Source organism: Cebidichthys violaceus, unplaced genomic scaffold (assembly GCF_023349555.1).
Source record: "Cebidichthys violaceus isolate CVI_PGR_0920_01 unplaced genomic scaffold, fCebVio1.0.p SCAF_34, whole genome shotgun sequence".
Taxonomy (NCBI): domain Eukaryota; kingdom Metazoa; phylum Chordata; class Actinopteri; order Perciformes; family Stichaeidae; genus Cebidichthys; species Cebidichthys violaceus.
The window spans coordinates 1,930,718-1,944,859 of record NW_027176528.1 but is presented as its reverse complement, the minus strand read 5'-3'; the positions used below and the strand labels follow the sequence as shown (position 1 = coordinate 1,944,859).

Here is a 14,142-nt window from a genome sequence, read left to right as displayed (position 1 = left end):
AGCTGCACTGGGCCCATCATAACAGTGTGCACTGGGTCCATTATAACGGCGTGCACTGGGTCCATCATAATGGTGTGCACTGGATCCATTATAACAGCGTGAACTGGGTCCATCATAACAGCGTGCACTGGGTCCATTATAACGGCGTGCACTGGGTCCATCATAATGGTGTGCACTGGGTCCATCATAACAGTGCACTGGGTCCATTATAACAGTGCACTGGGTCCATTATAACAGCGTGAACTGGGTCCATTATAACAGCGTGAACTGGGTCCATCATAATGGCGTGCACTGGGTCCATTATAACAGCGTGAACTGGGTCCATCATAATGGCGTGCACTGGGTCCATCATAACAGTGCACTGGGTCCATTATAACGGCGTGCACTGGGTCCATCATAACAGCTAACAGGGTGCCCTGGGTCCATCATAACAGCTAACAGGGTGCCCTGGGCCCATCATAACAGCATGCACTGGGTCCATCATAACAGCGTGCACTGGGTCCATCATAACAGTGCACTGGGTCCATCATAACAGTGTGCACTGGGTCCATCATAACAGCGTGCACTGGGTCCATCATAACTGGGTCCATCATAACAGCTGCACTGGGCCCATCATAACAGTGTGCACTGGGTCCATTATAACAGCGTGCACTGGGTCCATCATAACAGCGTGCACTGGGTCCATCATAACAGCTGCACTGGGTCCATTATAACAGCGTGCACTGGGCCCATCATAACAGCTGCACTGGGTCCATCATAACAGCGTGCACTGGGCCCATCATAACAGCGTGCACTGGGTGCATCATAACAGCGTGCACTGGGTCCATCATAACAGCGTGCACTGGGTCCATCATAATGGCGTGCACTGGGTCCATTATAACAGCGTGAACTGGGTCCATCATAACAGCGTGCACTGGGTCCATCATAATGGCGTGCACTGGGTCCATTATAACAGCGTGAACTGGGTCCATCATAATGGCGTGCACTGGGTCCATTATAACAGCGTGCACTGGGTCCATCATAACAGTGCACTGGGTCCATTATAACGGCGTGAACTGTGTCCATCATAACGGCGTGCACTGGGTCCATCATAACAGCTAACAGGGTGCCCTGGGTCCATCATAACAGCATGCACTGGGTCCATCATAACAGCTAACAGGGTGCACTGGGTCCATCATAACTGGGTCCATCATAACAGCTGCACTGGGCCCATCATAACAGTGTGCACTGGGTCCATTATAACAGCGTGAACTGGGTCCATTATAACAGCTGCACTGGGCCCATCATAACAATGTGCACTGGGTCCATTATAACAGCGTGCACTGGGCCCATCATAACAGTGTGCACTGGGTCCATTATAACAGCGTGCACTGGGTCCATTATAACAGCGTGCACTGGGTCCATCATAACAGCTGCACTTGGCCCATCATAACAGTGTGCACTGGGTCCATTATAACAGCGTGCACTGGGTCCATCATAACAGCGTGCACTGGGTCCATCATAACAGCGTGCACTGGGTCCATTATAACAGCGTGCACTGGGCCCATCATAACAGCGTGCACTGGGTCCATCATAACAGCATGCACTGGGTCCATCATAACAGCGTGCACTGGGTCCATCATAACAGTGCACTGGGTCCATCATAACTGGGTCATCATAACAGCTGCACTGGGTCCATCATAACAGCGTGCACTGGGTCCATCATAACAGCGTGCACTGGGTCCATCATAACAGTGCACTGGGTCCATTATAACAGCGTGAACTGGGTCCATCATAATGGCGTGCACTGGGTCCATTATAACAGCGTGAACTGGGTCCATCATAACAGTGCACTGGGTCCATTATAACAGCGTGAACTGGGTCCATCATAATGGCGTGCACTGGGTCCATTATAACAGCGTGAACTGGGTCCATCATAACAGTGCACTGGGTCCATTATAACAGCGTGAACTGGGTCCATCATAACAGTGCACTGGGTCCATTATAACGGCGTGAACTGGGTCCATCATAACGGCGTGCACTGGGTCCATTATAACAGCGTGAACTGGGTCCATCATAACAGTGCACTGGGTCCATTATAACGGCGTGAACTGGGTCCATCATAACGGCGTGCACTGGGTCCATCATAACAGCTAACAGGGTGCCCTGGGTCCATCATAACAGCATGCACTGGGTCCATCATAACAGCTAACAGGGTGCACTGGGTCCATCATAACTGGGTCCATCATAACAGCTGCACTAGGCCCATCATAACAGTGTGCACTGGGTCCATTATAACAGCGTGCACTGGGTCCATCATAACAGCTGCACTGGGCCCATCATAACAGTGTGCACTGGGTCCATTATAACAGCGTGCACTGGGTCCATTATAACAGCGTGCACTGGGCCCATCATAACAGCGTGCACTGGGTCCATCATAACAGCGTGCACTGGGTCCATCATAACAGCGTGCACTGGGTCCATCATAACAGCTGCACTGGGTCCATCATAACAGCGTGCACTGGGTCCATTATAACAGCGTGCACTGGGCCCATCATAACAGCGTGCACTGGGTCCATCATAACAGCGTGCACTGGGTCCATCATAACAGCGTGCACTGGGTCCATCATAACAGTGCACTGGGTCCATCATAACAGCTGCACTGGGCCCATCATAACCAACTTACAACACTGTCGATGACAGATGACCTCAGTAAATACACAGATTTCACTTTATTTTGAAACACTTTGATGTAAACTAATGAATCCAATTATGACCGTCGACTAGCAGGTGCAACTGAAGCCATGGTGGTTGAATATTGTTTTTTAGAATAATGTAATGAAGTATCAAACTCGGGTCACAGACTAACGTGTTCACCATGAGAGGAGCGGCACTGGCATCATCACGGATTATTTTCTTTTCTCTCTTATGAAGTTATGACTCTGTAAACATGTGACCCGCGCGTAAAGCTGTTTGTAGTTTAGACAGTTTAGACTGTAGCGTGCACCGTAGACTCCAGCCCCCCCCCCCCCCCCCGGACACCCACCGGCAGCCCAGCCGCTCCGCTACGCTGCTGAATAAACAAGGCTCGCGGCCTGTGAGGACTGTGCCTCTGTCCCAGCGAGGACTATAACCTGAATGAGTAGCGCAAATTTAAAAGAACCGTTTACCTTTGCTTGACAAAACACAGAAAAAAAAGAAATAAAAATAAAGTGTCAAATTTGACATTTATTATTTTTGCTCAAGTTAATTTGAATTTATCAAGCGTGAGCTTCGCAAACGTTTTGCGTTGATTTGGAATACATTAGTAGGCTAAACAATGGTTAAAGTCGTATCCAAACTGCTTTCCTATATTTGCAAGTGTCGCTCAAATATTTAGTAAAATGTGTGTGTGTGTGTGTGTGTGTGTGTGTGTGTGTGTGTGTGTGTGTGTGTGTGTGTGTGTGTGTGTGATTATTTTGTCAGCCGGGCTGATCTTCAGGAAAGACGCTCTGCAGTTATTTTAGCCCGACGGGTTGAGTGACTTGTTTTAGAGGCAGGAAGGCAGAGATTTAAAAATAATAGAACTCCAAACTTCCTCTGCGCTGCCGTCGCCATTTCTCACTCAAATTATATTCGAAGACGAAACAACTATAGTTTTACAAGAAAAGAAAAATAAATAGTTGAGTAACTACAAGAACATGCATGTTTTAGAAATATTTTATGGTGAGGAAGCGACAATTAAAAATACATCGTGGGCTTTTTTCAAACATTTTGAATTGAATTATTATCATTATTATTATTTTTTTGTACAAATGAACAAATGCGGAGAAAACAAAAACTACATTTGTAACTCCGAACACCACAATAAACTATAATGTACACCTTTCTAGAAACACATATTCCAAGTCACTATACAGACATATTTTTATATTTTTTTATTTGCTCTCCAGCGTGAAAAAAGTGAAATAATTAGAGAACAATCAGCAGAGAGCCGCGTGTCAGTCCTGTTAATCTAATTCGCACATTCGTCGGCTTTTTCCTTTAACCACGTCGAATGAATCGAATGTCCGCGCGGCTGCAATACACACGCCGTCTGTGGTGAAGGGCTCCTCTGTGTGTTTATTCCAGGGCAGCAAAAGGAGAGAAGTGGGATCGGACTCCTCAATTATCTGCCCGATGTTCTATCAGCCTGATTATCAGCGAAGCAAACGGCCCGCAATCCACAGCGGCCGCGTTTAAGAAGAGGGAAACCCGCCCTGATCGAATTAAGTCGTTAAAAAGTGTGAAAACCTCACACGGGACACTCGGGCCGCTGTAATCTACTGCTGCCAGAGGTGTGTGTGAGTGTTTACTTGTCAAATTAGAGGCAATTGACGAAAAACGTGTGTCTGCAGAAAGTGTGAATGTGAGCCATTTCAATTAGGCTTTGAATGAACTTTAACGTGTGTTGAAATAATGTTTTAATAGTTCAGTAAGCAATTACAGCACAACAATTTTAATAATACTAATACTACTAATAATAATAATAATGGAATATTTGTGTTAGTCAGAGACAGAGTCCAGTAAAAAATAAATAAATGCAAACCTGTTCAAACTTCTTAAAAGTTCCAAAACATTCGAACAGTTTCCCTTTCAAACAACCTCTATATCAGGTAACAATAGCTGCTTTTAAATATGATAATGTTCTATTTTATTTGTTATAAATAAACACGCCCTGTTCTGTGATTTTTTTTTTTTTTTTAAAGGTTCATTTAGATATTGGATAAAACATAATTCGATTGTTTATGACTTTCCTCCGCTGTCTCTGGAGCGGGTTTTCCGCTAGTGGGCGCTCTTGTCTTTCGAAAAAACCTCGGGAGTGCAGCACATACAGCAGCGCCGTGGCTCAGTACAGCCCCTCTGTATATGAGCCTTATGGGAGCCAATGTTTCTCGTTGTTTTTCATGATGGGGCTATCCACAGAAACTATTAACACGCGAGCAGTGCGCGCTATTCGTTGTTTGAGAGCTATAAAAACACGCTTCATTTACACGAAGTCTGGTCTGCGCAGTAATTCTGCTTTCATCTTTTAGAGGTAACAGGCTAGTGTTATCACCGATGTTGTAACCAGTGGAATTCACCTTTATTATCATGTGATGTATTATTGAACTAATCAGATTGCTCTATATCATGTCTGACACTTGTATCATGTCCGAATTAGACAAAAAAAGGACCTTTACTCAGCTTCAGGTCTGAGTCGTCTACCTGCTGCCTTTCGACAAAAGCAGGATTCAACTGTAATTCTCCCCAGTTTTGCTCACCACTAGTCACCGCGCTGAACCAGTTGCCCCCGTTGACTGACAGTAGAGCTCCCTGCCGAGGGACCAATCAGCGGCGGCGGGGGGCGGGGACTGGGCAAAACCAGCTCTACCAAATTCCCAGTCGCGGTCCCTTGCAGTTACTTTCCATCCAGGTTTCGGAGCAGCACTGAGGCACCATCCCTACGCGGTCTGCGGGCGTTTCGGGACGGATCTGCAGCATTCAGCCGCAGCACTTGTTTGGGGACCTCTAGTATGAGAACTTCCATTCCAGCTCCTTTGATTTCGTTCATTCTCATATTTAACCATTTTCTTCATTTTGACCATCCGACCTCATTGTTTCGTGCGTCTCATTTTACTGCTGCTGTCACCCACAGTTTGTTGCTCACCAGCAGCGGCAGCAGCAGCAGCAGCAGCAGCAGCAGCAGCAGCAGCAGAACTGTCTGAAAGGAGAATATCTCACCATTCCACCACCAGCCACCACGGTCCTCTATGCTGCTGCTCTGGATGTTGGCGTGCATTGCTGGACTATAACGCAGAGGGATTTATATTTGTGCGCGGCCCACAGCGGACACCGCCACTTTTTTTTCTTCTTCTCTCTGAGGGATGTATTAAAAGCGAGGTGAAGTCTGCGCTCTGAACAGGGGAGAATACAAAGCCACTGTCCGCTGAATGAACTACTGCCGTGCGCCTTTGGTTTTTTGGAGCAGGTCTCTCTTCTGGAGATGCTCCAGTACGCCTGAACAGGGTTTGTGGTCCGTGCGCATCCCCACTGGATCGGGATATAAGGTGAAGAAATTGCCGCGGTCAGCCTTTTCTGGAGCGCTTGTCCTCTGATCTATTTTTTTTTTGTGAACATATTTGGTTATTTTGAGAAGGATTGTGCACTAACCAGGAGGTGCGCAGGCTAACCATGGGGGACTCGATGTGGAGATATTATTTCGGAGTTTTGTTTATTGCCTTCAAAGTGGACTTGTGCCGGGCGCTCATCCTGGAGTCCATCTACTGGAACACAACAAATACCAAGTAAGTGGAACACACGCCGCGCTGATAACCGGCCCGCGTAGCGACGATTTCATGCCAGACTCCCGTTCAAAAATCCGGTAATTTAACGATGGTTTGCTTGCCGCCCGTGACTTTGGCTATATGCGTAAAATGGCACAAGTTAACATGAGGTATTTCTTTAAAAAGAATCAACTTTTCATTTCAGAATATATTGAGTGGAACAAAGAGCACTCAGAGCAGCGTGATTTAAAATTTGAATTCATATTCGCCTGTTATCCTCACAGTCATTTTCCACGACAGCACACCATGGCAATGTGTTAGAATCGCCTCGCGAAAATCAATATTTTGTCAAAATATAAATGCAGTTTACAGTTGATCATCTGTTTCCCAGAAAACCTTAATGATCCGTAAACATCCTAAATAGATCTCTAGCCGCTCTGCAGCTTAACTCCCGACATGTCTGAGCTGAGTTTGGGTTGATATTACTGAGAAGTATCGGGGTTAACCACAATGATAAGGTGTCTAAAACGATAAAACCATCATCCACAACACCTGTCTGGGTGGAACAGGCTGTATTTAGCTCCGCTCGTTGCTTTACTGCTTAACTGATTTACTGTTTGTGTCTTGTTGTCGCCGTTGGGGAATATTTACGCGCAGAGTGCAGCGAGGGCCCGTTCGGCCGTGCGTTATGGTGGCGCTCAACAGCGCACAAACCCGCCTCAGTTTGTGTGCTTCGTTTTAGGGCATGCGGCTCAATTTGGTGGTTTGAAGTCAGTTAAATTTCAAGGTAACTTGACGGCTCCGGTTCCTCGCTCAGTCGGCGTATTATAATTCATATCGGACTGTAACAGGTCCGAATCAATTAAGAAAGGGCAGACCTTTGGAACTGCATTGAGCTTATTAGCAGGCCCGTTTATTCCCTCGCAATTTGTGTTTCCATAGAATGTCATATCGGACGTTATTTCTATCCGCCGTAATGAAGATATCATTTATAAGAGATTGGACAGAGATCGGTCCTCGCTGTGCCCGACATGACGAGGGTTCGTGGAGCTGTTGGGACCCACCACCGGGCCTCTGACGCTCTGCTGCGGCTTTCCCAATACGTTGTGTGGAAATAATGAAATAAATAATCGAGCAACGAGCCAAATTCGAGGGCGGATTATACTGGAAATACGGTTGATGAGACGAAAACTTTTAATAGACCGTCGTGCGCCTCCAACCCGCCATTTGCTCCTGACAGAAGCCTGAATGTAGGAGCGGCACAGCGGAGCTGGGTGCGTTCGGGTGTATGATTTCAGGATGCCCACACTTTACACTTGTGTGTACGTGTTGTTGTTTTTTTTAAATAGTGCATTATGACCACCGGTGGGTGATTATTATGAAGTGAAGGTGGACAACGCACTGGCCTCAATACTCCTTTATTCTCATCTAAAATCTAAAACATCTAGACAGGTAATTTCTAAATATTCATATACAGAACAAGAAAGGCGGTTATTTTTCTGCAAATAAAAAGGTGTCCTCCTCTCCACCCCTGGTCTCAGCCCGGCGGGGGGCGCCCCTCTTTGTGGCCGTTTCGTCACGGCCAAACTCCAAGTCGCTCGATAATGCAGCTTTTGGCTCCGCTGCAGCCCCCCCCCCCCCCCCCCCCATCCTGCTATACCTCAGAGAAATACACACAATGCAGACGTTATGGTTGTCTAACAGGTGTGTATTGCTGCATGGCACAGAGCTGCTGGATGCGAGGGTTAACTTGCGGTGAGCGCCGCGCGCACTCGGCTCTTATTTTGTCCGTTGTGCCTCGTATGTCAGTGTGTGAGGAGACGGGATTGTGTGCGCTGTCTGCGGGACAGAGCTCTGGTGTTCTATATGCAGCACGCTCGGCCTTCAAGCCTCTTGACTGCCACAGCCATCTGTGTCCCGACGCGTTTGAATCCAGACTGTGAAACCCGATGACGCACTCGTTCGTACTTTTACCTCATGCGAAGACTTGAGGGTCAGACAACACAACGGTTCATATCGGTTGAGGTTGCACTTTGCACACCCATATTGCAGCCCGACCCGCGCTGTGCTGCTGTGTCCGACATAAAGCCTGTATTGACTTGTTATGTGTAGGCTACTGCGCGTGTAGTGCCATATAATGACCATGTGGCTTTATTAGAGAGACACCACACAATGATTTAAGCAGGTAACACATTGGATCTCATGTGTAGAGAGATTTTAATGTGAAGCAAATGCAAAGTGGCAGATCACTGTGTGTGTGTGTATGTGTATATATACATATATATATTTATATATGTATTTATGTATGAAATAAAATATGCTAAATATAGACTTCAGTTTGCTGTCTCTCTGTATATAGGGATCACCCAACAAGTCATTTTGTGCTTTCAAAATATCTTTCTCGTTGAGAGAACATGGAACGTGCTCCATCTTGGAGCTGAAGTTAGAATGCCATTTCACTTTATGATTTGTCGAAAGGAGGACGGAACCAAAAAAAGACAAATGCGTCCCGCCTCAGAGCAAGTATAGGCCTCGCAGCGGGCATTCCGCAGAATTAGTGTGTGCATGTGCGCATTCTTTGCGTCCTGCCTGGGCGAAGAGTTCAGAGGTAAAAGGCCAGAGAGTGATATCATTGTGTGACCGCTCACCTCTGTCTTTTTTTTTTTTTTTTGGGGGGGGGGGTTAATACCCCCTCTGTGAGGTGCCTCTTTTGTTTTAGAGCAGAGCAAGAACAAGAAGTTTGGTTTGTGGTTCAAGTTCTCCGACCTGAAAAACAAATCTCTTTCAGCACAAGCTGAACACATTTGGGACGTTTCACATTTGGGACGTTTCTGTCTTACTGATTCTCCTGATTATTCTGTACCGAGGAAGAGCAGACAAGTCACAGTTTGAGATCAGGGTTGGAAACCGTTCTTCTCCTTTTCCATACAGCCAACGTCTGATAAATAACTTTTTTTTCCCCCGTCAGTGTATTCTCCCTTTTCACAGCTTTTGTTGAAGTCCTCATGCCTGCGTGTCACTTATTCCTCCTCGGTAACAGTGAAACCCCCGAAAGTGTGAATATCTTTATATTCAGCAGGTCAGCAATATGCTCAACAGCCCAAGTTGTCCCAGCCTCTGCTGCGTCTCTCTTTCAGTCAGTGTTAGTCCTCCTCTTTGACTATTCAAGGGAGGATGAATGTTAGAAATGTGAAGGCTGCGGGCCAGTCTTTGTGTGTGTAGGCCGGGGGAGAGGATAAAGAAGCAGCTCGCCTCTCTCTCCCTCTGTCTCTCTGTCTGTGCTGAGTGTGTGTGTGCAGCTATCCCAAAAAAAAAAAAAAAAAAAAAAAAAAACCTTTCACAGGGCCCACGGTTGTGTCGATTAAACTTCATTGTTGTTTGCGCTTTACTACTTTACTGCCCTTATGCATGAACCTACTACTACGAAAAACAACAACGAGAGAACGACCCCACCACCTCCTCCCCCCTCCTGCCTCCCCCCCCAACCTCACCATCCCATCACACACACCTCCTTCTTGTGGTAATCCATTTTGTAGTTGGGAGGGAGAAACAAAAGAGAGGCCTGCTTTACATGGTTTATGTAAAAGGAGCGCTCCCTCTCCTCCACTGCAGTTCATTAAGAGATTACATAGAAGCCCAAAGGCCCCTTGTGACCGGGCAGTGACGGGGGCACCTCTGTGGGTCCTCTTTTGTGAACGTAGAGGAGGGGGGGGGTCCATCATGAATGACTGACGAGGCCTTGTGCTGAATGTCGCGACGAAACCCTCCCTCTTCCTCCGACCAGCCCTCCTTCCATAACCCCCGCAGTGCCTCTAATTTTGTCCTTTCTCTCCGGAGCCGAGCGAGAGGGAGATCGGTTGCTTTAATTTCGCTACATCGATCGGCGAGGAGGGGGGGGGGGGGGGGGAAGAGGAAGAGGAGAAAGTTAAATCCTGCCGTGTTTCGACACAGAGTTCACACTGCCGGGGTTATGGAGGTTGACGTGGCTTTTTTTAATGATTGCTGCCAAGAGAAAAGTTGATGATTAAGATTTTCCAATAAAAGAACGGGGAGTGAAAGGAGTGAAACAGAGAGGGAGAGAAGATAGCGTCGGGGCCCCTTGGGGCGTGGAGGGTAATTACGTCTAGGCCTGCTCAGAACCCATAGGCCTGGATTACTGGATGAAAGGTAGGCCGAGGGCTCGGAGCACAGACAGGAGGATGAGGACGGGGGGGGGGGGAGGCCGGGGGACGGACGTAAAGACCTCTGTCCCCTCGGCCGACAGAGGGCGAAAGCCGGGGCGCCGTGAAGAGTTGCGGCTGGATTAACCCTCTCTATGCCCCGGCTTGGCCTCTTTTGTCTGCCGCCTTAATGAATCCTTTGCACCGCAGCTGCAGATTCAGAGTCAAACAGTTGCTCTTGATCGGCAGTAAATATTCGCCTTGCCCTCCTTGCACTTTGTTTTCTCATAAGTTGGGGGACCACAGGGAGAGAACGGAGGCGAGATCGGGACTGGGGGTTCACACCCGGTGCTCCGTTGTGTCACACACAAAAACAGCAATCCAGTGGGAAACAGAGAGAGAGAGGGGAAGTTCACAGACGAGAGATCTAACTTTTGTTCTAATTTCTTTCACTGGCGACAGATGCAGCAGTCATAACCTCTGAAAGTAGATCTACCGTCCTCCTTTTTTTCCTTTTGCCCAAACGACCCCCCCCCCCCCCCCCCCCCCCCCCACACACACACACACACACACACACACACACACACACACACACACACACACACTAAAAAAAGACATCAAACTTAAAGGTGGTTAGAAGATACTTGAGAAAACAGATGTGACACGGCACATTTACCCAGAGCGTCTGCAGGCTTTGTCACACACGACGAAGGGCCCAGAACCTAAAATGTACAACTCCATATTTCACTATGTTTCAATATGTTCATATTCATTTTTCCTAAAGATAATTGCAGCGATGTGTTGTGTGTTTTTTTTTTTTTTTTTCACGTTCCAGCCATCACAAAGCACAAGCCACTGCTTTAAAACCCTTTCAGGAGAAAAGCTACGAGGACCTTTTGTTAGAAGAAAATGGCAGCTGTCTGATTTTTTTGCCGTTTCATTATGAATACCATCACAGTTTTCATAAAAAGCCTTTATTTCTAGCTCTGACAGAGACGTGGAGATTGTGAGGAGAGAGTTCAGGCACCTGTGGCTGCTATCACCTTCCCCACCAAACGGCCTGACGGTTCGGTTAGAGATGAGAGAAATGAGGCGGGCCGATGGAGCCGACAGCTTCTCTCCTGCTGGCTTTGTCAGAGCAGTGAGTCTGTTTGTAGGGGAAGTGGAGGAGGGCAGATCGTCAGATAAACGCTGATGAAAGAAGGGAGAAGAAGAGCGCCGCTGTACGTCTCTCCGCTGTTTTCTCCTCTCTCCCTCCCTGTGATTGTACGTTCCGTGAGAGTGCACCGATCGAGGAGCGTCGCCCTATTTGTGGGGAAGAATAAAAGATGCATGTCATGACCGAAAGAACTGGACCGCAGCTCATAACGACGTCCGTTATATTTTACGGGTGCATCAATTTGACTTCTTCAGTCCCAGTATCGATGGATTACCTGGGCTGCGGGGACCAGCCGGTACCACTGTTCCATTACTGAGCTGTGTGCCTTGCTGTGTGTCCGTGACTTTAATCAGTAAGGCAACTTGACTTGAACATTGCTTTCTTAACTTTATAAAACTAAATATAGACATAGATTCAAATGCACTGAATTGTTATTCATTAATTATTAAAATCACCAGCGACTTTGGTGAGAAATCTTCAAAGTTGTAAGAAATTACAAGTTAACTGTAAACCTTAAAATACAATAAAAATCCAGTCTATAATTATATAAACATAGAACTGAATTGAAGAGACTCTGATATCTGTATCTGGTCATCCCTATTTTTTTTTTTTAAATCTCTTGATCATTTTTTAAAGTAATCGACTACTTGTTTGGTCTGTAAAATACAAAAAAACAATTGATAATTAAAAAAAAACTGACTTGGTCAACTAATATATTAATCAACTATCTGCTTCACCTCTATGATACAGTGCAACTAACATAACATCTTATTGCTCTGAAATATTATCATAATTTGTCAACACATTATTTTGTTTTATTCTTTTGAGTTAGAAGGAATCAACATTTTGTGTTTTCTTCAGGCACTGAATACTTTGTCTGTACAGTTACATTATGTTAGAGGAGCTTCAGTCACGTCTCGAAAACACAGCAGCTATTTCTCTTCCAGCAAAATGACCATTTTCATATTACTTCTACATACTGCTGGTGTCCCACAGGATGAGCAGCGGCCATTAAAAGGTTAACTATTTAACAGGACTACCAACTCAGTGAAGATGACTCGGAGTAAATGAACGTCTTTGCATTACATCACAATAGTTTACGTTCTGATTTAACGGCCTCATCTCTGTGATAAAGGTCTCTCAGGAATATTTATGGTGGGGGAGGTCTGACTAAAGAAGGCTTTTTATGGGGGGGGGGGGGCAAATGCATTTACAACGTGAGATGATGGGGCTAGCTTTTGTTTGCCCCCCTCCCCTCTCCCCCGTAGTCATCCTTCAGTAGCTGCATCCGGCTCCTCAGCCTGTCTGCGTGACCTTGTGTATCTGGTGTTTGGGTCTAATGGCTGCCATTGGTCCAGGTGTCTGGTATCAGACAAACACACACTTGCCCATCGCAAAAAACACGCGTTGGGGTTGGGGTGGGGTGGGGGGGGGTTACGGAGCACAGGAGGGAGGCGTAGTCCAACGAGACACTGTCCCGTCTTCATCTCGTCTCTCCCTCCCCTCCCTTTGTGTCTCCCCTGAAGAGTCGATCCAGACCAGCTCATGTTTTGCCCTCAATCAGCCTCTTGGCAGCTTATCTTTAAGCGCACATCCAAACTGTTTTACTCTTCTTTGTCAGCGTGTATTGAATGCGTTCATTATACTGCACTTTGCTGTGAATCAGCTGGCTAAAATACAAGAGGGTAATAGAGAGGACGGTGTGTGTGTGTTGGTCTTGTTTCTTTTTTTTTTTTTTTTGCCCCTGGCCAAGGCAGATCTCAATTTTGAAAAGGCGGTGAAAGAACAGGATACAGCCTTTGTGATAGCATATCTCATATTCAGTCAGGAAAAACACACAGTGTGTTTGGATGTATTTATTTAGCTCTTGCGTGTGTGTGTGTGTGTGTGTGTGTGTGTGTGTGTGTCATGCAGCTCTCCCTGTTCGTTAGTTTGGTGTAGGTTTAGTCATGTTTGATCTCCTGCAAGTCGCCCAATTCCCGTAGTGATAAGATTCATGCTAGCAGAGCAGGAGGTCCGACGCCCTGGTTGATAGTGTTGTCAGAAAGGTGTTGGTGAAATCAGAAATGATTTACCTGTTCACCATGTACACAGTAGGCGTGTGCCTGTATGTGTGTGAGTGTGTGTGTGTGTGTGTGTGAGGGGGTGTGTTATCACAGTTTGACTTCTTAGCGCTGTTACATTTTAAGACATTTTTAGTTTTTCACTTTAGCTCAGCTCATAAGTGCTCCTAAAAGTCAGACTCTTGTTTGTGTACAGGAAAACAATGGTTGTCAGGTGTATTTAATATTAAAGTCTTTTATGGTGTTTATATATAGTTTATTTAGAATAAACATATCATTTTGTTATAGAAAGCTACTGATTATTTTACCTCAAAAAATGATTTTCGAAAACTCTTTTCGAGGGCGTTTAAAGCTAACGGTACAGATTCATTGTTGATCTTTCCCTGTTGTCGGTTGGATTGTTTAAATATACAACCCAAATGTCCATTATGAAATGATCGGTATCTTTGACAGAGGTACCGATTGAGACAACATGACCCATTTTTTAAACATTCGTT

General features: G+C 46.2%; 1 protein-coding gene across 1 annotated transcript in view; it reads left to right on the top strand.

Moving 5' to 3' along the window:
• The first annotated feature begins 5,428 nt into the window (after window positions 1-5,428).
• efnb2a (ephrin-B2a) overlaps window positions 5,429-14,142 on the top strand; it is a 27,155-nt gene continuing 18,441 nt past the window's right edge. The window contains 1 exon segment of the mRNA XM_068725197.1: window positions 5,429-6,284. Coding sequence (XP_068581298.1) covers window positions 6,172-6,284 — 113 coding nt within the window. The 5' untranslated portion in view covers window positions 5,429-6,171.